The 25,365-nt window shown below is 51.0% G+C and overlaps 1 protein-coding gene across 1 annotated transcript in view; it reads right to left on the bottom strand.

Moving 5' to 3' along the window:
• The window catches only part of LOC8026591 (leucine-rich repeats and immunoglobulin-like domains protein 3), a 125,411-nt gene extending 101,051 nt beyond the window's left edge, over nucleotides 1-24,360 (bottom strand). The window contains exon 1 of the mRNA XM_042291820.1: nucleotides 23,847-24,360. Coding sequence (XP_042147754.1) covers nucleotides 23,847-24,040 — 194 coding nt within the window. The 5' untranslated portion in view covers nucleotides 24,041-24,360. The remainder of the gene's footprint in view (nucleotides 1-23,846) is intronic.
• Nucleotides 24,361-25,365: the final 1,005 nt, after the last annotated feature.

The following is a 25,365-nucleotide window of genomic DNA, read 5'->3' as shown; positions in this document are numbered from 1 at the left end:
ACCCGTCTAATGTCGACAAACGTTTGCGACACCTCTAAACGTTGAGCAACTAAACCTAACCAAAAAGAAGCAATCATAAAAGATATTGAAAATAAACAACTGACATTAGCCATATATATATCGACTTTTGTAAGGCATATGATTTGGCTTAACCGCAGCATACTTCTAAAAAAGTTACGATGCTGTGGTATTCGGGGTCATGTACTCAATTTATTTAAGTCACATCTGGCTGAACCGAGATAATTTGTTCAAATCAATAATACAGTGTGAACTATAATAACAGTTAGTACACGAGTACCTCCATGAACCGTGTGAGGCACCCCCTTATTTCTTTTATACTCTAATGACACTGAACACAGTGTTCCCGATTGCACAGGCATAGCTTACGCCGACGACACTACATTATTCTTTGAAAGTACGTGTGACGATATCGAAAAAAAAGGGCGAATCGTACGCTCTCGCAGCTAGACAGTTGAACAGAAATAAATAGATTACGAATCAATATAAACAAAACTAAGTGCGTGCTGTTCCGGACCCAAAAACGTGAATGTTCATTCTAACCCAAATAGAATCGTAGCCGGGGAAGCAATCGAGATAGTAAAGTCATTCAAGATACCAGGTGTAATCTTTTCAGATAATTTACCGTGGAATGAGCACATACAATACATACATAAAAAAAAAAGCCAGAATGATTGTTGGTACTCAATCCCGATACCGGATAGTTTTCACACCATTTACTATTTACTATTTGAAGGTTTAATAATGATACTGTGTCAACTGATACGTTACACTTTTTTCGCCCTTCTGAACCTGGATGTTTTCATTTTAGATTTGATTTTGTGAACAATGTCCTGCACGCGTGCTGCTGCCTTGGAGCTGGGGCCTTGTCAAGGGGAACGTATTGCAGTTTTTTGCCCCAGTTACCATCTTTCCTGGTGAAAGAAAACTAAAACAATTGATTGACTGATTGATTGTGTTTTCAGTAGTGATGTTCCAAAGGGCTGCAGGTTCAGACGTTTGCTCCGGTCGTGTTCGCAGCCGCCACAACGGCTGCAAGCGACAGAGTTGGTGGGCACAACCGCACTTCGTATGCCGCGAATTCGCCCCTCCTCCTCATCCTCCTCCCCTTGCCGCTAGGCGTCTCCCTGGTCGGCTATGGGGATTTATACGTCGCAAGGTTTTTAAAGAGAGTTCTAGTATATTGCCTTTACGCTGCGATAACGACAGGCTAAAGCATATGGGAACGATTCAAAATAAACGATCGCAAGCTTCTTTCGACCCGCGGCAGCGCTGGTGAAATCGCAGACTTTCGAAAATCGAATGAGAGAGAGAAAAAAAATAAGACGTCCTAGTATATGATGTTAGTTATCTCTCCGGGAAAAGCAAATACAAGTGTCGTAAAATATTGCTACGAAGCAGTCCGCGTTCCAGGGAACCTCGATATCGCGTCACGGTACATCCCCGGGAAGTGGGGAGTTCAGACACGATACTAGACATTCCGCCGACGCTTTTTCCGCATGCACCGCATGGAATATCGGGTACCGTTATCGGAGGTATCAGGACGATCTACTAAATAAGTCGTTCGTGTAAAACCGAGCGGACGCGCAGTTTTACGGCGGTATCGTTCCGGTACCGCCGCAAGTGACACCCGATAACGATACGACGCATGCGCAAAGGCGTCGGCGGTGTATCGTTATCGGAAGGGTTCGCTGAAACTTTTTTATTGCGTGGGTACCATTATCGGAACGCGATCCACGGAACCTCTCGATCAGAACTGTCTTTCGGGCGGCTTTGCCGGGGTCAAATTTAGTCGTCGGAGACGTCGAGCCCCGCGGGGGCTCGGCCCAAGAGGTGCCGCGGCAGATGCGCGCCTCCGTGCCCAGCCCCCGGAGTCGACGCCATTGTCTCTTTCCCCTTCTCCGGCCCGAAATAAAGCCCTCGTCGTCCGAACCAAGGTCCCAAGTGGGAGCGCGCCGACATTCGAGGGGCCGCTCTCTTCCGTCTACGCCGAATCGCCTGGCGGACTCTTCAGCGTGCTTCAGTCTGCTTACAAATTAACGGCGCCGCAATGCATAAAAATCAACGACAAAAATTTACTTAAGTTGTTACAAGTTTAGTAACTGAATGCTTCCTAAGTTGCAATAAACGTTCAGCAACTGTAACCTGAGAATTACATCTTGGAGTAGCTCGTGACTCGTAATTATACAACAGTACCCCCCCCCCCCCCCCCCCCCCCCACGCAAACCGCTCAAAAAAAGAGAATCTGAGAGTTGCAAGCCGGTATATAAGTGATAACGAGCAGTAAACATCCACGTTTATGATTCATTCGACGCATCTCACTAGCAACTGTAGTGTTGTTTGTTATCGTCAGGTGTCGCTCTTAACACGACTAACACTAATTCTAACATACTATCATAGAGGGCGCTGCCTCACTGTTACGTTTGTATATATTCTGTGAATAAAGACTGCCGTGGGTCTTTGCCCATCCGGCCCAGCTGACTCTGTCTGGTCCCGGTCTCTACATGGTGTCAGAAGTGGTTCGCTAGGCTGCCTCCTACGGCAGCGGCCGCGGCGAAGTTCGGAGACCATGGCTACAGGCAAGCCGGCGGGGTCCGGGGCGGGACCCTTAACAGTGGGCGTGCCAAGCCTACGCCCCCCGCCGCAGTTTGACTTCGGTAACCCCGGAGCATGGCGACAGTGGCGGCAGCAATTTGAAGACTACTGCTACGCATCAGGCCTCTACGCCGCCAGTGACGAAGTTCGTGTGCGGACACTGCTGTACTGCATGGGACCCAAGGCACGCGACATCCTGAGCTCGCTGCAAGTGGAAGAGGCGGACTTCAGCGAATTCAACCACATCGCCGAAAAGTTCGACGGCTATTTTATCCATCCCGCCAACGAACTGTACGAGAGTGCACGCTTTCATCGCCGCGTCCAACAAGCCGGTGAGTCGGCCGACTCTTTTTTCACGGTTTTGGGAAACTTCGTAAAAAAATGCAACTATCCTTCGCGGGAAGTGGAGGAGCGTTTGATACGGGACCGCTTCGTGGTCGGTCTTCGAGATGTCAAGTTGTCAGACAGGCTTTGTCGCAATCCGAGACTGACACTCGAAGAAGCCCTGATTCAAGTACGTCAGGCTGAAGATGCCGAGAGGGAGCGGAGGATTCGCGATTCTACCGGAGCCTCGGCGGCATCTGCCGAAGCGAAGGCGATAAGCATCGACGCGGCGAGAGTCACGGGGAACCGCCCACCAAAAACAGCGCGCAACGTTGCCGTAGGGAATGCGGGTTCTTCGCCGTGCGGGTCCTGCGGACGTGACTTTCATCCGCGTTCCGAGTGTCCTGCAAGCCGAGCACTCTGCAGTAAATGCCACAAGAAGGGCCACTTCGCAGCGGTATGTCGCTCCGGAACAAAGCTCGAGAGGCACAGCAAGAGGCTCGCGTCGGTTGAGCTGGGTGCCGTCAGTTCGGACGGCAGCACTCGGGCGAAGTTCGTCGAGGTGAAAGTTGACGGGATGCCACTAAGTTTCAAGGTCGACAGCGGGGCCGAAGTCACGGTCATCCCCAGCACATTTTCTGGGATTCCGGCGCGGCTCGAGCCGCCGGACGGACAGCTGACCGGTCCAGCGGGCCAGCCTTTGGATGTTCTCGGGGCGTTCGTCGCCACGCTTGAATGGAAGAACAAGACGAGCAGGCAGAAGCTTTATGTGGTCCGGTCCCAGGTTGTTCCGCTCCTGGGATTTCCGGGTATCCAGGCGCTCGGCGTGGTCAAGTTCGTCGAGCCGGTGGCAGCCGTCCAGCAAGGAAGGAACGATACTTCGCCGACGGGGTTGTTCCAAGGTTTGGGTGAGCTCAAAGAAGAGTACATCATCCGCCTTCAGCCCGATGCGATTCCTTTCTCGCTTCACGTTCCAAGAAGAGTTCCTATCCCCTTGCGCGACGTTGTGAAGACGGAGTTGGACAAAATGGAAGCCCAGGGCGTCATCCGGCGGGTGTCGAATCCTACGCCGTGGTGCGCGGGAATGGTCGTCGTGCCCAAGCCGTCCGGCGCCTACCGCATCTGCGTCGACCTCACGAGGCTGAACAAGGTGGTGCTTCGAGAGCGCCATATCCTTCCGACGGTAGACCAGGTCTTGGGACTTCTTGGTGAAGCTCGAGTTTTTTCGAAGCTGGACGCTACATCCAGTTTCCATCAAGTGAAGTTGGCCGAAGACTGCCAGGAACTCACGACGTTTATAACCCCGTTCGGGCGTTACTGTTTCCGCCGGTTGCCCTTCGGGATTACGTCGGCGCCAGAGTTTTTCCAGCGCCAAATGAGTTACATCCTCGAGGGTCAAGATGGCGTCGTCAACATGATAGACGATGTCCTCGTCTTCGGCCGGGATAGCGCGGAACACGATCGCCGACTGGCGGAAGTCTTGGATCGTCTGGCGAGGGCAGGGCTGACTTTGAACAAGGCCAAATGCAAGTTTGGCGTCACAAGCGTCGGTTTCCTTGGCGTAATCGTGAGCGGAAACGGAATTGCACCAGATCCGCAGAAGGTGGCAGCCGTGCAGCGTATGGAACCGCCGGTCGACGTCGGGGGCGTGCGCCGGATCTTGGGCATGGTCAACCATGTGGGGAGGTTTCTGCCACATCTCTCCGACGTTACAGCACCAATCCGCGAGCTACTGAACAAGCGGAGTGTTTGGCTCTGGGGTCCAAGCCAGCAAGCGGCATTCCAGAGACTGAAAGACATGATTTCTTCAGACGTCTGCATGGCCAACTACCACCCAGAACACCCAACCATCATATCTGCGGATTCCAGCTCGTTTGGACTTGGGGCAGTTTTGATGCAGGACCAGCCAACGGGTGAACGCCGAGCCGTGGCTTTCGCATCCCGTGCACTCACGCCAACCGAGCAGAGGTATAGTCAAACCGAAAAAGAGGCCCTGGCGGTTGTTTGGGCCGTACAACGCTTCGACGAGTACGTCAGAGGTCTGCGATTCACCGTGGAGACAGACCACCAGCCTTTGACAGCCCTACTGGGAGAAATGGACGTGGACGTTTTGCCTCCAAGGATCCAGCGCCTGAGGATCAAGCTCATGAGGTACCAGTACAGGATCTTTTATGTTCCCGGAAAGCTGTTGGCTACGGCCGACACTCTGTCCAGGGCCCCATTGACATCAGCCGTAGAAGCGAGCTCCGTGGAGCTTTACGTGCAGAACGTCATCCATTCCATCCAGGAAGGTTCTCCAGTCAGCCCCGAAGATGTCCGTCGGCATCAAGCATCAGACGGCGAGTGCGTAACGCTGGAGAAGTTCTGCAACCACGGCTGGCCTCAAAGGAACAAGCTTCCCAGCCATGTCATGAAGTACTGGAATTTGCGTGGGGAGCTGAGCGTCTGCGAGGGTCTGCTTCTCAAGGGTGGCCGTCTAGTGATCCCAGCAGCTCTGCAACCCGAAGTTTTACAGTTGATACATGAAGGACACCAGGGGGTGAACAGGTGTAAGGCGCGGGCCCGAGACTCGGTTTGGTGGCCACATGTTGGACAGCAGATCGAGGCCATGGTGCAAACGTGCGACCGCTGTGCATCTACCAGGACGCAACGAGCGGAACCCCTGCTGCCAACGCCTCCGGTGGACCTGCCATGGAAACAGGTGGGAGCGGATTTGTTTCATCTGGACGGGCAGGATTTTCTTTTACTTGTGGACTACCACTCTCGTTACCCAGAAGTGGTAACATTAAGAAGTACATCAAGCCAGGCTGTGATTGCAGCGGTCAAGAGTTCCATGGCTCGGTTCGGTATACCGGAAGTACTAAGAAGCGACAACGGGCCACAGTTTTCTTCACATGACTTCGCAAGTTTCGCAAGAGACTATGGTTTTCAGCATATCACTAGTAGCCCCGGCTACCCCCAATCGAATGGGGAGGTGGAGCGCGCTGTGAGAACCGTTAAGGACCTTTTCCGCAAGAGCGACGATGTCTTTTTGGCACTGTTGTCATACCGGGACACCCCAGGCGTTTCAGGTTTCAGCCCGGCGCAACTGCTGATGGGGCGGCGTCTGCGTTCTCGGATGCCGAGGGCCAAGGAGAAGCTGCGTCCTGAGGTGCCGGCCCTGGGTGCCTTCCGAGAGAGGGACAGTGCGGCGAGGCGGCAGCAGGCAGTGGACTTCAACCGTCGCCATGGTGTGCAGGTGCTTCGAGACCTCTCGCCTGGAGAGGAGGTCTGGGTAACCGATGCTCAGTGCTCTGCTCGGGTGCTCAACGGTGCGCAGCGTCCACGTTCCTATGTCGTGGAAACTCAACGGGGCATGCTACAGCGAAACCGGCGACACCTGGTGCCTTACGGTGCTCACGCTCCTGGGGCTCCAGTTCCTGGGGAGCCTGTGGCTGGTTCTGCAGTTCCTGGGGAGCCGGTTGCTGATCCTCCGATTCCCGAGGAGGCTTTGGCTGGTCTTCCAGCCCCGCCTTCAGAGACGCCGGCTGAGCCGCAACAGCGACGATCGGCAGCGACGAGTGCAAACCCATGGGTGAACGGAAGTTCGACATCAGGGGACTTCAGGCAGCACGAGCATCGCTACACAAGATCAGGGCGACGGGTTATTCCGCCTGTGAGACTGGACTTGTGATTGTTGGTCTAGTTAAGAGAAGGGCATCCTTCTGGAAGGGGGGATGTAGTGTTGTTTGTTATCGTCAGGTGTCGCTCTTAACACGACTAACACTAATTCTAACATACTATCATAGAGGGCGCTGCCTCACTGTTACGTTTGTATATATTCTGTGAATAAAGACTGCCGTGGGTCTTTGCCCATCCGGCCCAGCTGACTCTGTCTGGTCCCGGTCTCTACAGCAACCAAACCGACAGCCAATTTAAATGACAACAAACGACAACGTTGGTCAACAAGCGGTGCCAAGGAGGCATCTAAGACCGGATCGCCAACGAAGAGCATCTTCGCTTCGGACATAATGAGGAAAATACGGCCTGAGACATTCCGTCGAATGCAACGAATGTGCAATAGCACTGATACGCAGTTCCTACTCCGCTACGCAGCAGAAAGAAAAAAAAAAGTGAGGGGGGGGGGGGGGGGGGGGGCTTTCTGATCTCTTTAATGCATCGTACAACAGTCTGGAGACATTGTCGGAGGAGGCGTGCTTCTATCTCGTACGAGGACCCTGTGACATTAGTCATACTACACACTAAACATTCTAACACCCATAATCGTGTAAAAATGGTGTAAGAAGGGTGTACGTTAGGAAAAACACCCTTTTTACACGCTTTTTACACGATTTCTGAATATCGTTGGGTGTAAAAAGGGTGTGTTGACGTTTTACACCCTTTACACGCCCTCTTCACGCCCCACTTGCAACGATGGTGGCTGGAATCGTGTAAAAAGGGTGTATGGGCGAGTTTTACGCCCTTCATCCACACGGTGTGAAAGGGGCGTAACGGTGATGCTGTCAAATACAGCCATGATTTCATAGCCGTTCATATTGAATTGAATTGAATTGGTTTTTATTTAGACACTAGGTCAGGGGTAACAGGACAAAAGGCAGATTATCTCTGCCTGACAACGGACCCCACGGAGATGCGGCTTTTTACGGACGCATCCTGGAATCCGAACACTCAGATCGCTGCCGTTGTGGCGAGAACCGAAGACGGCTATCATCGCCTACAAAATTACCACCTAAACGAGACACCCTCCACCACCGAAATGGAGCTCCGGGCGCTTCAAGTCGGTGTAAATTGGATTCTCACAGACCACCGAATTGTGAACGAGCAAACCAAGACGGTCACGATCTGCACTGACAGTTCCACAGCTATCCACGCCTTAATCGGTCCTCCCAGAGTCGGAACCACGGAGTACGCCATAAAAAGCGGCTGCAACATAATAAAAGCACAAAAAGACGTCGCAGTGAAAATCCAGTGGGTGCCTGGGCACTCCGGTCAAGCGGACAACGAGGCCGCGCACGACCTGGCGAGCGAGGCTTGCACTTCTCGCCGCTCGCAGGGAGTGCCGATCTACCGTCCATCGCTTGACCACAGCCCGGAGGAAGAACGACGACGACGGAAGCAAATTCGGAAAAACCGGTTGAAAGATCATGTACCACCCCTCGAGAATCCATTGCCTAAAGGTCTACCTCGGGGGGCCCAAGTGCTTGTTGTTAAAGCGCGAACGGGCTTCGCTATCACAGAAGACATGGTGGCAAGGTGGCCGTACAACCAACTGTGCAATCAAGAAGGCGATCCCCCACCACCTCCAATCACACGTTGCAGCAGCTGCTCCGCAGATCAAGCACCGACCATCAGACATCTCATCTGGGAATGTGACGGACTAAAAGACGTCGGAGAGAAGCACCGACCACCAGGTGTGACCTCCTACGAGGGGTGGGTTACTCCGGTACAGGACCAAAAAACGACCTTGCTCGCACTGTGGAGCTTCGCTTGTGAAGCCTCCATAGTGCGCCGCACCTAACTCGTAACACCCCCTTAGCCCCTTCCCAAACAGGCCAAGTGCCACCCTTTTTCGGAATAAATTTGTTACTACTACTACTACTCTGCCTGACTTGGTCCTATCACCCGTTTACGATGCAAGCAATATTTATTGCTTTATTACAATACAAAGCAATATTTATTGCCTTGGTGAAACTGTTGTTGATGTACGGCGGTACAAACATCGAGTATAATTAATCGCCACACGGAGTCGCGTATGATTAGGAAGTGCTAGAGAATAGTTTTTGCAACTTCTATTGAACTCTTCGTTCGACACGAGCCTAAAATTACGTTTCGCGCGTGCATCAGTTTTATCGGTTCAACCTAAAAAAAATCATCTCCGTCGCAAAAAAAAAAAAAGAATGAAGACGTGTAAATATACAACCTAGGCAGCACACACTATTGCGCTGTTACGGAATTAAATCGGAAAGATTGTGTCGATATTATTTCGGTCTAGCCAATATCTGAAAAATGGGATGGGTCGCGCCGACGCTGTCCTGACATACTGTACTTGGCGCCGTTTTTGGTTGACTGTCAAGAGTGTCCTGCGTGAATCGGCTATGCCGGCGAGGTATTTCTATTCCTTGACTGTCAAAAATCCGACGTTAAAAAAACAATACAAAGCAAGATTAACCGAAATAGAATCTGCTTACTTTTAACCTGAGAAAGACCTTTTCAGCTGAAGACTTGAACAAACTGTGGCGCCCTCATTTCGGATATTACAAATTCACCTGACTGGGCTTCGCACTCCTTATAGCACCTTCACTGATACTTTATTTTGGAGTGTAGCTCTGAAGAAACAATGTCGCAAGACAATCGAAAGTGCCGGATTAATGACACCCCCAGGGACGCGACTCTTATCTCTGCGTAATGACACCAAAATATCTAGCTTTCCGACGCTTTTTTTCCTGTTTTTCTTTGGTACGCGTGAAACCGCGTCTTCGGCGGCGTTAAAAATGTTTTTTTTTTTTATTTATCTTGTGATCTTGCGGTCCGCACCAGATCGTGCGCGTCTACAGCAGTGGCAGTTTGAGACGCTCAAGGTTGTACTACGCAAAGCAAGCCCTGGCGAGTCCGAATTCGCGACCTTCCCTGGGCAGGGCAGGTGGGAATACAAAGCAGCAGAGGGAGATTAGCGGCTTTGTCCAACCCCCTTTGACCTCGTCTTCTGATAAGCCTCGAAACCTTCTTTTATGTCTTCGTGTTGCTGTAAGCGAGTGGGAAGGCCACTTCTAGCAAATCAGAGGGGTGGCGCAAAACACGTGACCGCTCTCCGTAGGACAAGGACGCTTGGACGAAAATTTGTCACGTGATTCGCTCTGACGCGCTGATGGGCTACTGGGGCCGTAGTCTTTGCAGTATGCCAAGTTATGGCGAGTTGTAGGGGCCACGTAGGTCCGGTTTACAAAAAGGGGCGCCCGTCAGTGTATTCCTGTTTTTCGTGCGTTTGAGTCGCGGCCGTGATTTTTCGTCGTGAACGGCCGGAATACATCCATGCCAAGTTTTTGGAAATGGTCGTTTATTTCGTCGGAGTCCATGGAATTATTGTGCTGTATTTGTTGGACGCGTTTCGACAAAGAGCTGCTCATCGGTGGCCGCGAGACTTCCGTTGAATGTGACCGACCGCCTTCAACCTCGGCACTGTGTTTTGCGTTGTTTTGTGCTGCCCGAATCGGATTACGCATCTATCACGACAGAGAGGTGCTCATCGGCGACCGCGAAACTTCCGCTGAATGTGAGCGACCGCCTTCATCTTCGACACTGTGTTTGTGGATTGTTCTGTGCTGCCCGAATCGGATTATGCATCTATCACGGATTACATGAGATCGCTGGTTTATTTGTAAGTACTCTGCAAGCATGCTTCTGATTGTATTCCAAGGGGGCTATGTTCGACAAATGTTTCATTTCTCCCAAAAAGAAACGGAAGTGACGGAAGCGACGATATCACGTTTGATTTTTTGGAAGGTCACAGGGCGAAAATAGGTAACTTTCATCATTTGAACCTCTAACCAATTAAACGCGATATCGTCACTTCCGCCACTTGCGTTTATTTTTAGGAGTAAGGAAGCATTTGTCGAACATAGCCTCCCTGCTTCCGTTTCAATAGACCATTTTACGGTTTACAAACATGAACTGCCGCTTACGCCTATAGCAACTCCCGGTCGTACCGTCTTTGCAAGCCTGTCAGTTTTGTCCACGTCACCAGTGCAAGGAAGCATAAACGTCACAAGATAAATACAGTTGGAGATTTAACTAGGGCCTTCGGTTGTAGAATTTGAACGTGGTTATGAAACAATATCCGGTTGAAATATTTATGACCTTACACGCACGGACCGCCACTGGTTTAGAAGCGTCTCGGTCGTGGTGGAATTGCAAGGATAAAAGAGAACTATTTTTTTCAGTCTTGCCTTCGCCAAGTTTGATGACGTGTGCGTGAACGTAGCTTTGACCTTTGGCACGCTTGTAATTGCACGCATTTGCCCGCATAAGCAGAGACATGGCTGCGGCCAGATGACCTGCTTACAATCGTCTATAGAGAATTTTGTAGAACCTGTTAGAACCTTGATTAAAAAATAAAAAGTGAACCAGGCATTTGCAGTCATTTTCTCGTGCACTCTTTTGGGTTATTACGCGCAACTTTATGGGTGTTGGTAATCGCGCCTTTTTTTATTTCCCTTTCTGGCGGTGATACACACAATTTAGAGGGCGTACTGCGCAGACATAACGCCCTAATAAAAAGGTGTACAGTGGAATCACACCCTAATTGAAAGGTGTTCGGAATAACGCCGTCCTTTAAGGGTGTTAGTGAGAAACACCCTATTTTAGGGGCGTTAGGAATAACGCCCTTTGTTTAGGGCGTTTTGCTACACCCAAATGGGTGTTAGTTATAGGACAAGCCATTTACACCCACAAGGGTGTTACGATGTTTAGTGTGTATGGTGCCTTCATGTGCGCCTTGACATTGAGGCACCCTAGGTCATACCTTCTGCGGACACCGAACAGAATGTCCCTGCGCGCGCGAATCTCGCGGGGGGCACCTCGGGGAAACCACCGGGGGGACGACAGCCGCGCGCGTCGTGTACTCGGCGAGCGTGCTCTCTCCCATGTCGAGCGGCGCTGTAACCGATTCTACACGCGCAGCCCATCTCGTAAGAGCCACTTCAAAGGGACGCCGCCACTGCATGAGCGAGAGAGCGCCTTGGGCGCGTCACCTGGGCGACCGCGCCGGAGACTCGAAGACGGCGGCGCCGTCGCCATCCATCACCCGGGGGAAGAGTGCACCTTCCCGATTACAACCCCTTCTCACCCCCCTTCGAGCTTCGAGCCGGCTTTTAAGAGCCGCCACCAGAACACAGACCCATCCTTGGCCAGTTCCTTTTGGGAAGTTACAAATTTCCCCTTTTATACGACGAATTTATGTACACGTATTTATGATGAGTCACTGCATATTTTATCAAAACGCATATCAAAATGAATATATATATGTATATATAAGTGCAGCCGCAGTAACATCGTACACCAAGAGGGGAGAGAGTGATTATTCAATTTATTTAATCATTGTTAGGGGAAGGGAAAGAAAGCTGACGAAAAATTGGGCCTTTCACGTAAGAGTGACGTAAGGGCGTTGCACGTAAGAGCGACAAACATTTCTACAATTAGTGTATTCCAGGTAATAATATAATTTTCACGGGACCGCATTGCTTCCGGTGGCGGACGTCAAAAAAATGCGCGATACTTACTATTCAGTTCGCTAAACAATTGAAAATCACCAATTTACTTTTTAATTAGTGAAAATAGACATATGGTCCCGTACGCTCAGCAAATTAGAAATTTGCTGAGCGTCACCGAAAACCACTAGATCAGTCATTTTTCGATATACTTGGAGCGCGCGAGAAGCGTAGTAGTGCACTAAAGTTACCACACGACAGAAAAAATACAAATGTCAGCTCCGGGCTTTCCTCATCCCCGCCAAACGCGGGCTCTGGTACAGTGCAAGCATCGCTCGGTCAAGACGCTTCGGACCTGTAGCTTCGGTCGCACAAAACCCCTCTTCTCCCTAGTGCAAGCAGATCAGTCGACGTGAGCATGAAGGACGTTCGCGCGATGCGCGTAAAACGACAGGGTCATTTCGTTCTGCGCATTTCTTCACCGCGAGCGTGCGTTTAATCCTGCGGCGAATAGATCATGCGCATGAGTGGCCCGTGCAACGTGAAGTACGCCACATACGCCACCGTTTGAGTGTCGTGTATAAAATCGTCAAAATAAATTCGGATTTTATTATTATTACTTTTTTTAGATTTCGTCTCTTAACAATACAGTGAAGCTAACCTGCCGTAATACGCTTCTGCGGCCACGTGATTGGACAGCGGACCATCGCACGATAAAAATATTCGCGACTCGCTCAAAAATGAGCGGGGAATACGACCGGAGGCCGGCAATAGTTGAATCGCGCTTCGCGCCGGAAAGCCGCCTAAGCAAATCATTGCGTGGTATGGCTACATGAAGACGCAAGTTTAGAGCATTGCCAAGACGTTCAGATAATCTGTCAGCCAGGAAGAGGTTACGGCAGACCCGAGCAAAGCACGTAAAACGGTCGATGTTCATCTTTATCTTTGCCTCTGTACGTTTTCCTAAATATGGAAAATTTTCCGGATTTATCTCGACGACCCTGTAGACGGCGACCGAAGATAAAATCTATAGTGGTGCCCTCGAGCGGCGTGGTTTCGTTAGTATCCGTGCACAGCGCGAGTCCGCATCTGAGACCGCATGCGCTAGCAGCCACTGGAATTGTGTCCGCCTGTAAGGGATGAGCGGCGTCATATATGGGTCCTACATCAGTTGGGCTGACACAATGCGTTGGGAAGCATTTATAACGTCGCTCTGAGCGGTTATAGATAACAAAGCATGCATGCCGAGGCAGAGGCCCGGTGGCATGGCAAGAGGACTGCGCACCAAGAACGGCGTGGAAAGCGTGGCAGGTCGGGGAACGGAACAGCAGCCCGTGTGCGCGCGTCCACAGGTCTCCAAAGCTGGCGGCAGGAGCTTCTTAGAGCGTCCATGGATGGATGGATGGGTGAATCCGGCTGAGCCCTTTGGTTCGGGCGGTAGCTTACGCCACCTAGCCATTTGTTTTACCATTTGAGCTTAGAACATTTAAAAGTGAAAACTATATCCACTCCGCACTGCAAAGAAAGTGAGGCTATAAAACCCCCTTGCCATCAGTTCGTAAGAAAATACCTAGTTTTCTCTCGCTTTCTGCCGCACCCACCCGCCATCTGTCGGCGCTTGCGGAAGTTCCTTCCTGGCCAGTTTCCACAGCCAGTGCGGCTGTGGCGCCGTCCTGTGGCGACGCTGCGAACTTTGGTTAGTCCAAACCAGTCCAAGGTCAGCGCATGTACCGGGGAACTATAATGCTAACGCATTTAAAACACGTGGGCGCATTTGGCGGGTACGTAAACGCCCGAGGAGCGCAAAGAACAGTCGGCTCTCTGACGTCACGGCACTGGCGGTGACGCTGCAGTCGGCACTGCGCATGCGCAGACGCTTCAAACAGCGCAGAGTCCCGTGTATGACCCTGCTGCCCCACGCTATACAGGGAGACGTCGAGCCTCCGGCTGGTGGCGACGATCGCCCCAAGTCGGTAGTACGCCTCCCATGGCCTCGCCGCGACGTTCGCGTCGTTCTCGTTACCCCCTTCCGCAACGCCCAGCCCGGAAGCTGTGCACGCCGCGCACACGGGAGGGCGACACGATAACACTCCCTCCCGTTCGACGGGTCTCCGCTGCACAGAGACAGAGAGCGCGCGCCAGGCAAAGTACGCGCTTGACCAACTATCTCAGAACGGGGAGGGGTTTGGCGGAGCAAAAAGTGACGGATTGGGGGAGTAAAGAAAGCACTTCGGAGAGGAAGAGACCTTTAACACTCAAAAAAGTTTACCTAAAAAGTTAAATAAAAAAAAATTAGGGGGCAGCCTTTTTAAGTGGGACCGACGATGAACGAACGAATGTTTTCTTCGATTTCGCACTATACCTCCCGATCGAACAGCACGTCGTGGGTAGGAGCGAGATAATAAAAGTTGGCAGCGACCTTTCTCTCCATAGTAATGCCATCTGTAGACCTTTCCATGGCTTATCACCCGGAGGAAAGAAAGATGCTGAGTCACTGAGCCGTGGACGCGTGCGCAGCGTTTGATATACCGCACAACAGATCAACAGCGCGCGCTCAGAAAGCGTTCCACACCCCAGCAGACAAAGATGGCAGCGCGCACAATGCGATTATCTATATAGGGAGCGATCGATTCGATTTGCTTAGAAGAGACAGCCGTTTCGGGAGTGAAAAGGAAACTATTTTTTGTTTATCGATTTCCCCGGTAAATTTGGCGCAAAATTGGATTCGTGCACAGGTCACATGCCGCCAATTTGTCGAGCGATGGACGGACGGACAAAATTTTGGTCTCAGGGAGTCCCGTCAGGAAGCCTTTAGGGATTTAAAACGTTATTAGCAGCCTCGTTTCTATTCCCAAAACTAAGGGCGCGCGAATAACGGCTCGAATCACATAGCAGCGCGTCAGTCGCGGCCTTTACATTGCGAGGAAAAAGCGACAAAATCCCGGCACTCTTAGCATCGGCACGATTATGCGCGCTATTCAAAACACCAGTTGCACACCCCCTATCCAATAAACAACAAAAAAAAAAACTCGAAGGAGACGGAGCGGCTCGGATTCGTTTTGTCGAAATCTTCGGTCACACTGCTCTAATACATCGAGACAGTCTGCAGACAGCAGTAGAGACGTTTAGGGAACCCTTTTCGCACATCCCCTACGGTATACAATGAACCCTCCGGTACAAAACTGCGCATGCGCGAATTTTCTGTGGTAGCAGATGTGCAAAAACGGTTCCCTAAAACTCTCCACTGTCCGAGCAGGCGTGTTTCTTCCTCGTATGACGTCACACTGGTCAAACAAAACCTGTACATGTTCGTGGCATCGATGTGTACGAGGCAAACATGGCCCGATGCGTGTTTCCGCGTGTGATTCTGTCGTCACGTGTGCGGCGAGCGCCGCGTGTTTTGCGCATGATGTGTACGAACTCTAGTGTGCGTGCTGCGGCTCTAGTGTGTGTACGGCGAGCGCGCTCGTCGCGCACTGCGAGCTTGGCCCCGATCTCGGCTCCCATTAAAAATAACCGCGCATTCCGCCCAAAAGGAGACGCGGTGACACGGCGGCCGATGCCTGCGGCAAGGACGCGGCCTCCACGCGGAGAGAAGGAGCCATCGACGACGACCTCGTCTCTCTCCCCCTCCTCCGCCGCCGCCGCCGGAGAACCGCGGAAGCAATCGGCCGGCAGCGAGGCACGGGCAGGAAAGAAAAGGCGTGCACGACACGCACGCGCCAAGGCATGCGCACCGCACCTGGCTTCACCGCACGCCAAACAGGCCGCGCCTGATGCTGCTGCTCAAGACGGCCGCGGCTGGTGCTGCGCCCAATTCCAGGAAAAAAGAAAAAAAGAATTCGCCCAACGTCATCCAGAATAATCAAAGCCCATGAACCGGCTCCTCCGCCTCCGTAACGTCACCAGCCTCGGATGGCGGCAATCCTGTTGATACCCAATCTGCGTCTGCATTCGATTTTACGGTGATGACGTCAAAATGCCAGTGCCTCGATTATCCTACGTGGTGTTGGCACGACCACTCGAAACGATCTCAACATAGGACGGAGTTTGCTCCCGATTCCTGCTGGTTCGGAGCCCTTCTACCGTTTAACCCTAGGCGGACTGCTAGAGACGCTAGGAGCCTTCGGAGCCGATCCAATGTTGTACGAGTATCACGTGACCTCTGGAAGGGCCGCGGGGAGGGGTGGGGGATATTCACGCTGCGGCTCATTGGTAAGGCGAAACGTAGCAAAATTGTGATAGAGCGCCGATTCCGGAAGAACATTCGCACTGGAAAGAGGTAGACGGGAGAGCTGTGGGCCTCCGTTCCTCTCCGCGTCGTTCTCGACGTCGCGAACTAAGTCTAGGTAGTGATTTAGAAAACCTAGTCCGCCATAACCGGCGCTACTATAGTCAGTTACAGGTTAAGAAAAGTTTTCGAGGGAAAAGAAGGCTGAGGAAGCAGACGGAACGCTGGAGAGAGAAAAGGGTTCCTTGTCTCCCCTAGCCGGCATTCCGTTGGCTTCCTCCTCCCGAGACCTCCTTTCCCTCGAATACTTTTCTTAACCTCGGTCACGGAACCCCCCGCGGCTCGCCTCCGTCGTACGACGCGCCGCACGGTTGCTACGCTAACTGCAGTGTAGTTCACGGAATAAGTATATTGCGAAGCACAGCGTCTGGATGGCGTTTCACCGTACTCTATAGAACACCCAGTTTCGAAACGAAAATCTAGACGGCGCCTCAAACGACGGGACGCCAGGGCAGGACCGTGTCTCGATCGCGCGTTTCTACAATGGTTTGCGGTACTTGCAGAAAGCGCTGTAATGCGGGAGGCGGACCTAAGTGAGTGACGGGAGGGTACAGTTGAGTTTCAGAACTGAAGGTATCTAGTAAGGTTAGCAGCAGTGGCACCGCTAGTACGTCATACAAAAGACGGTCTGCGTCCGACCTCCATTGTATGACGGTTACATCAGACAAGTTCGAAGCCATTCGATGCGTGAAGCAAACATACTTGGAACATGATGCATAGAAATCTGCCATCAAGCATGCGGTGAACACCGCATACCTGGCTTTTGCACCAACTGTTGCAATGTGTACGAGCGTGCAGAGTTATTTGTCCAGACAACCAATTGTTCGGTTAATGAGAACGGATAACGAAACGGCGTTTTCGTTCCCTCCCAAACCTGGTCGTTTAAACCCAGTTTCAGTCTATCGAGTGGCCGCAACGAGAAAGAAAAAAATGAACCACGGAAACAATGCTGCCGAGCGAGCAACCACAGCGAAACAAGGTCGCATCGAAATAAGGAGGAAAAAAAAACGACAAAAGTCGCAACTCTTTCTCTCTCTCTCTCTCTCTAAAACAGAAACTGCGCAAAGGGAAAAAAAAAACAGAGAGAGAGAGAAGGACAGAGAGATAGAAAGGGGAAAAGATCTGGAGCAAACGAGGGGATACGCCCCGCAATCGAATCGAAGAAAAGGCCGAAAGGGCAGCTTACACCTTCACCGAGTCCGCAAATAGACGTACAACTACGAGGCTTCGGACACTGCGCGTTTTTCCATCTCCCGCAGTCCATCTGTTTCGTAAAAAACGCTTCGTTTTTCTTGCCTCCCAAGGAAGCATCCCCGGTATTCTTTCAACGCTCCCCCCCCCCCCCCCCCCCCTTTCTTTTTCCGCGATGTGTACACTCAGCAAACAAACAAACAAAAAAAATGGGGGTTGGTAATTTGCAGCTTTTATGGAAAGGAATCTGTAAGGTTATCGCGACATCTGTTTTCTCCGTTCTCAAATTGCATTCCTCTTTCCGGCTCAGATTCAGCACGAATCGATTAGACATACCTATCGCATATTTTGGTATACAACTGTTTCACGCCGCCAGTGCGTATAAGAGAGAGAGAGAGAGAAAAAAAAAAAAGCAACACTGTTACGAGAACAGAAAACTTGGATCTTCCACGAGTTGCCACTACATGGGTACGACCTCTGCAAAGGTCGGACCATACGAGACAGCTTGTTCGCTTTTGAGTCAATCTTTGACTCAAAACATTGTCCCTACACTGCCTGGGTCTGTGAACATGCATCCAGACGGAGAATACGAAAGTCAACTGAACCATTCAACAGGGTTAAAAACGTCAAACAAGTTTGTAGGGTAAGGCCTTATTTTATCCGAGCAAATAAAATTAGAGGCGAGTGCGTGAAGTCCCCAGTTTACGTCATAGCTGAGGAACTTAGCTACAAGCTTACGTACGGCAGCTAACCAGCGGGCTTTAAACTTTAAAGCAGATCACTGGGTATCGAGAAATATTGAAACAAATTCTTGAGCGGGATTCCGTTACCCTCTCAGGCTACGCCACTACAAACGAACCTAAAAACTAAGCTTGCTCACACACCCAAAGGTTCATCAGACATGCCATGCCATTTGAAGCTTCATCCATAACGACGCCACCAAACGGCGGGGCCGCCGTGCTTAGAAAACCATTCTCAAGGGCGCTAAAGAGATCAAGAATTACGTTTAAAGAAAAGAAAAGAAAAAAAAAGGGGGGGGGGGGGGGGGGGGCAGTTCCGTTCAAAACAACGAGCGATAGCCGGACAGGAAGGACCAAATGAGCGTTTTCTCGCGCCATCCTTCCGTCACTGGAGGACGTCACTGCAGCGATTCATCGACGAAAACAGCACAACCGTGCGCCCGAGTTCTCTGAAAAAAAATAATAAAAAAAAATAACCGCCAACGATCGAGGATGCAATAACGCGAGAGGGGCGAGCTCCGCTGGCTAAAGGCTAAGGACGTCGAGTAGCTCCATGCGTGAAACAACCCACGGCGTATTTTGCGTCTTTTTTTCCCTCAAGCAGCTTTCTTTTTTTCTTTTCCGAGTTTGGAGGAGGAGGACGGGGGGAAGCCGCCTCTTCGAATGAACCGAGCTCGATGAAATAAAAACTCGTCTCGGAGAGCGCCTGGAACGAGGCAGAGCTCGGTTCGTGCGTCCCGAAACGTGGATTCCATCGCGGCGACGGAGGCATGACACCGGGACACGCCCAACACAAAAGAGCGATACATTTAATTCACTCTCTTTCGCTTTAACGCGCGTGCGTGCGTGTCGAAGATCACACATCTAAACACTTTCTGCATGTTTTTTTCGTCCCAGCCTCGGAGATTACGTCACTGCATGGCTCATCTTCTCGTTCAACATATACAATCGACGGAACAACCGCTGCTGGTTCATTCCTCTAGCTGTTTTTTACTTCATTCGTGTGTCCCGCAAATTTCTCCCGTTTTCTTTCTTTCTTTTTCCGCGCAGCCTTTTACGCATCGACGCCAGGTTGTCTCGCCAAACTAAGAGCTCCCACGCGACGAGACATTGCCAAGAAAGAAATTGGCCAGTCGTCCGGGATAAAGACTGCATACACACACTGCCAATGTACGCTTCGCGATACGGCTAGCGCCAACATTACGTTCGGCGCCTTTGTCGCATTTCACGTCGGAAGGGTACCGGCGGGATTAAAATTTTACCATTTAGTTTAGTATACCCGAACCGAGCACGTTCCACCACTATAGTCTTTCAATACTGAGAGATAAACAGGAAATCGGCGACGGCTCGTTCGCGCCAACAAGGTCGCGGAGTGTAGTATACAAAGCTAGCGTGCCCCCCCCCCCCCCCCCCCCCCCCCGCAATTAACAAGCCGTCATAACAAGACGGTAATGGGTTCAGCACATCACATAGTTCTCCCGTATTCTCGCATGGCTCGTTTTATTGCAGCCGTATCTATATGTAACACGGCGCCGCAGACGGACCGCAACACAGTCAGCCGACCTACTATCGATCGCGGATGTTCCTCTGGATTAAGTAGGTCTAGCTGCAATCGGACCTACTTTATCCCGGAAGTATGGACCAACAACAGACGTCATCCCTTCCCGTTGTCCAAACCTGTACACAACGACTTTCAATGCGAACTTTCTTTGACCAAGTGGTCAGGACGCTGGAGCCACAATAAACTCGACACGCTCCCCTCCTAGGTGTAAGCCACCGCGCTACACTAAGTGATTGCGTTGTGTACATGTTTAAACAATTTGTAAGCGAGAGCTAGAAAAAAAAAAGGAAAAAAACTAGTGCCTCTCTACCTGCACTACCAGGCGGTACAACAAGTTTAAACCAATGAAATAAAGAGCACCTGTCTTGTATGCTTAGACAGCCGGAAGTTAGTTAGCCCTCCAAATGGTTCGTTTCGTGTCTCGCCCGGAGATGAGACATTTTACACGACCGCGCGCCGGCACGGCTCTGCAGCGCGAGCTTTAACTCCACGTGGTCCGAGCTGCTTTAACACACTCGGCCACCGATCTCTCCCCCCACACAGGAAGAAACGGTCCTACACATAAGCCACAGAAAACGATTAGCGCCGTCACCAACACGCTCGAACACAAGCTGGGGCCAACTTCATCCGCATTACTATTATTCAAGGAGCTCCAAAGAACGAACCTCTATCGCAGCGCGTTCGTTCGCTCACACACAACTTGGCGGCGCGTCTGTGCCCCGCTGCTTTTGGCCTACCTGCCAAAACTCAACTTGGGCGATCCGCAGGCGGCAGTCCCCGCTGCGGGATAAAGCGGGGCTGCATAAACGGCCTTCATCGAGTGGCCGAGAACGTAGGCACTACGGGCCCGGCCTCGCCGCTGAATATCGTTCCTGGCGCGAGAAAAACGGAAACGATGAAAAAGGAAACGCCAGCGTGATTTTGCGGACTTGGAAGCTTTGCGCGTCCACTTGGAAGCCTGCCGACTGTGTTGTTTGCCGGTGTGAGGCTATGGCACAGCTGACATTTTCTCCGTTTCTCCCCGCTGCTGGTTGGCGCAAGACGGGAGAAGGTTGAAGTATAACCTTTTCGCAGATCTGTTCCCGGACCCCCGCTTTTGCTGCGTGTAGTATATATATATATATACACTCAGCCAACGCAAAGGGCGAAGCCGAAAAGAATGAGACGCGGATGATGAATACCATCTCTCAAAAGCGTACTAAAAAAAAAATAAATAAATAAAAGAAGACAATATAAATAAGTTACCCCATGTTTGATTAAATCGAGCTAAAAATCATCCCTGTTTCAATTTCTAACTATTCAAATGTTTAAAAAAAAACAAAAAACGAGCCATTTATGTAGCAGAAGTTACATAAATTCGGTTCCAAACAAGCAATCGCAACTGACGATGGGGCGACACAACAATTTCCGATAAAAGATGTGTCGCGTCTGTTTTTTTTTGTTTTTTTTGTATATATTTTCCTGGGCGAGTAAGAAAGGCAAATTAAGGTGCAAAGAACGAAGACAAGCGAACAAGGTACTAAGCAGGGTGAGCGTTGAGTCGTTGACTCTCACCTGGAGAATATTTAACGAAAAACATGCCAGCAACAATGACGTTGGTCGCGTCCAAACCAAATTAAATGTTGCTACTGGCATTTTTTTTTTCCCCTTCAATGCTTAGTTTACAGTTAGTACTCGTCATGTTCAGTTGCTTATTTTCTTGTCTTTGACCTTTGGGCGCGTTGTTCTGCCCTTCTGTCGATGAACCAACTCGCCCAGATGGCCACCTTGATTTAGTGGAGTCAGATATGCTCTAAATGTCGTTCTGCCCCCTCCTACCATGAATGGATTACTGTTGTGGGTGAAGCCAGAACTCTGCCTCGAAGCTCTAGGGCTACGAAACAAATTTGTTTGGAAGCATATGCGGGCTGCCATGACACGCAGTCTATCTAGCAGTGCCTCGAAGCGAAAACAGTTATAATTTATGCAACCAAACACCCCAAACGGTTCTCCAGCACATATAAAACCTCATAAAACGCATTAATGCCCAGATTACAGCGCGAGCAAACAGACCACAATACTTACCTACCGCAAAAAAAAAAAAAAAAAGCTGTTATTTTAGTGTAATATAGCACGAAACTGAAAGCACAGAAAAATAAAAGTTCACCCCACTAAAAAAGGCTAGTACGAACGTTTTTTTCCGCTTTTCTGATCTTTGCTTAGCGCACCATTTAAATCACCGTGGGATTTGAAAACACGACAAACCCCAGCGACCACCTGCACGGACCGGCATCGTCGTTCATTATAGCAGTCAACAATAAAGCGGAGCCAAAAAAGAACGAAAGCAAACAAAAAACGTAACACCATACGAGATTATATGAACGGGGAAAAAAGAACACTGACATAAAACTACACAGACAACGGTAGAGCATTTTCCCGGATGATAAAGTGCGAGCAAAACCGAACGTGGGGGAGGAGGGCCAGCCAGCATAAACCCGGCAGACTCAACTGGATCACACGGGCTAGTAAAAAGAAAAAACTGCACAAATCAAGGTTACGTAAGCAAGCGACGCGCACTGGGACAGGCAGACTGCGTAGCGGCGTTGCTCGCCTCATATACGCACATATCGCGGAGATGGATGCAAAACATGTGCACCACCTGACAGAACGCAACGAACCGCGCTGAAAGCCTACACCTCTCTGCTCTTTAAAACAATGATGTGACAGTTTAAGGAGCTCGTGGTAACGCGAATTTATTCCCAGTATAATATACGGGAGCAAATTTTTTGACAGGTTGTGAAGTTGCGAATTTGATTGAAAACATGCTCTAGGTTTGCAGCTTGTTTTGCGACATAGTGATTTTCACTCTTAACGTGGATGAAACCAATTGGAACAAAGTTTTCGCCGCCCCCATTTGTATTTGGGGTCTATGTGTGTATGGAGTGTGTAATTAACACGCATTTCTGAACATCTTCTGGAAAGTTCCGCTGACGACACAGGTTATTCGTCTTCCTACTCGGATACGTCGCCTTTCTGACCTACAACGTTTGGCTTATATTAAAAAAAACACCTATTGGGGTTGAAGAACGACGTATTCGGGTTTTAAAAGTTGGGAACTCGCTACGTAAACTAATTTAGGTATTCCACATTCGCCCCGCTAACGATCGGCACATTCGACGCCAAGCTATGCAACCGATCGACGAAATGCGATCCGCTCGCAGGCTCGATCAGTTGATCCGTTTCCGCGTGCCGAATGCGTGAAAAGGTCGGTCTCACATAACGGGCTTAGCCAGCGGCAAGTAATTGTTACTGCCGGGCCAGGAAGGGGGAGAGGCATTTGGGCCGGGTCGATCCAAAGACAGCGCCTTTACCCCCGCCGCTACGGCAACGCTATCAAATGTATACATACAGAAGGCTGATGACAGACGTGCAAAAGACAACCGCTATTAATGTTCGAAAACCGCCAACGAGGAAAACGAGAGGAAATAAAAAAATCCCCACATCGACCGTCGAATCCAGCAAGAGAAGAGCTAAGCCTAACGTGCTTCGATGTCGCAAGTGTATCAGCCTCGGCGGTCGTGGCTCGGCTGGCGTTGTTGCCGTGCCGTCACGGAGGGAAGAAAAAAAACAACTGGGGCGTGGAATATACGTGTAGCTATCTCGAGGACCGCTCAACCCTGACGTATTAGTGGAACAAGTACCGCCGAGACAGTTACACAAGCGCTCCGCGTCCGCGACGAACCGTGCGATTCATTACCTTGACGTTTATGGCTGCTCGAGGAACAATCGCAAACGCCGAGCGGAATCGCCCTTACATAACGCAAAGAGTTGTCAGCCGCACAACTAAGATCCGCAAGCTTTTTCACATTTGTGTTTGTTTTCGCGATGTTTTGACACGAAACATCGAATCAAGTCCGAGAAAAGGAACGGGGGAGGGCACTCACAGAATCTCGACCCACGTCGGCAAATCCGTCGGTATTTTGGTCAATCCGCGTCGAGAGCAGTCGACGAAAGAGCCCAGGCACGAGCACCCTAACGGACAGAGAACCCTCTGCCCGTTCACCGGCGACAAAAGCGTCAGGAAAAGCACGAACTGCGTCCAAACGACGACCCAAACCCAGTGGGAAAAGGTCGCCATGTTGGCGGCGACCGAGAAGCTCGGACGAGCCCCTCCGCCAAGTCCGGCGCTGGCGGGGCGGGCAGTCACCGATCGCAGAGCCTCTTCGTCGACATCGCGACACGGCCGTAGGTCGCGTCTCACACCACTGATCGCCGAGCAGTTCTCCGCCGCGTCGTTCCCATCACCGGCGACGACATTTCTGGAGCGGTTGCCGAACACACACACCACTGAGGCGCGCCGCCCGTTTACAAACAGAACGCGTCCGTCGCTGTGTTGCTCGCGCCCGCCGCCTTACGGCTTGCCTCGAGCAAAGCACTTTCTTTCTAATGTTTATTTCCTTAGCCCGCTGAGGCAGCCGATTCTTGTTGTACCCCTCCGCGCTCTGATTCGCTCATTACTCCCACGTGACATTAAGACGCCGCCATTGGCTCGCATGCACCACGTGACGTTTCCAAGTTTCTCGCGTGGCCGCTGGGAGGCGCAACCAGACGGAGCACTTTCTTTCGGAGCGGCTCGCCGCTCGCTCGCTTTCCTCTTTCTTTTCTTGTTCTGTCCCTGCAGGAAACTATGGAAACGCCGGCCGCGCCCCGCGCGGCTGGGTTCGGCGTGCTTTGGGAGGGTTGGCGGCTTTTGGGAATGGTTCTTTCTGGGCTTTCGGGAGGAGTACAAAGAGCGGGGTATGCCCGAGCAACAGGGGCAATCGCGTTAGACCACCACTTTTGGGGGCTGGCCAGCTGCGTTTGACACTTGGTCCCCGCGCGTTCTCCCCCGCTTGCTTCTCGGCGCTTCTTGTTAGCTGGTTCCGGAGCAACAGACCAACACTCGTGGAGCGCTCATTTAAAGATTTTTTTTTCTTTTTTTTTTTTTTTCTTTTTTGCATTGTTGGGATTTTTTTTTTTTTCTGACACTATGCCCCTTTGTTTTTAACCTCGGTCATAAAAGCACTGCGCCGCTCGTTTTTACTCTGCCTTGTAACCCCTCACTTCACATTCGCTTTCAGTCCCATTAATTTATTAGCTCCTGGTTACAGCTGTTCTAGATCGGGGCAATGGTGAACCAATTGTATAATATTAATCACGTAGTTGGAAAGTTTTAAATTTCTGGGGGGGGGGGGGGGGGGGGGGGTCGTGCTTTACTTTGTTGCTGCATCTTGGGGCCGGATAAGCTCTTGCTTGATTCTATTTGCGTGCTTGCGCGCGCGGTTTATACCTTTTGCGTACTTATGCACGCGGTTTACTCCTTTTCTGTACTTATGCGCCCGGTCTACTCCCCCTCCGCATTCTTATGCGTGCAGTTTACTCCTTTTGCGCACTTGCGAGCGCTGTTTACTCCCACTACGCGGC

Source organism: Ixodes scapularis, unplaced genomic scaffold (genome assembly GCF_016920785.2).
Source record: "Ixodes scapularis isolate PalLabHiFi unplaced genomic scaffold, ASM1692078v2 PGA_scaffold2__306_contigs__length_199485367, whole genome shotgun sequence".
Classification (NCBI taxonomy): Eukaryota; Metazoa; Arthropoda; class Arachnida; order Ixodida; family Ixodidae; genus Ixodes; species Ixodes scapularis.
Note: the sequence above shows the minus strand (reverse complement) of the source record. Positions and strands in the feature narration are given on the sequence as shown.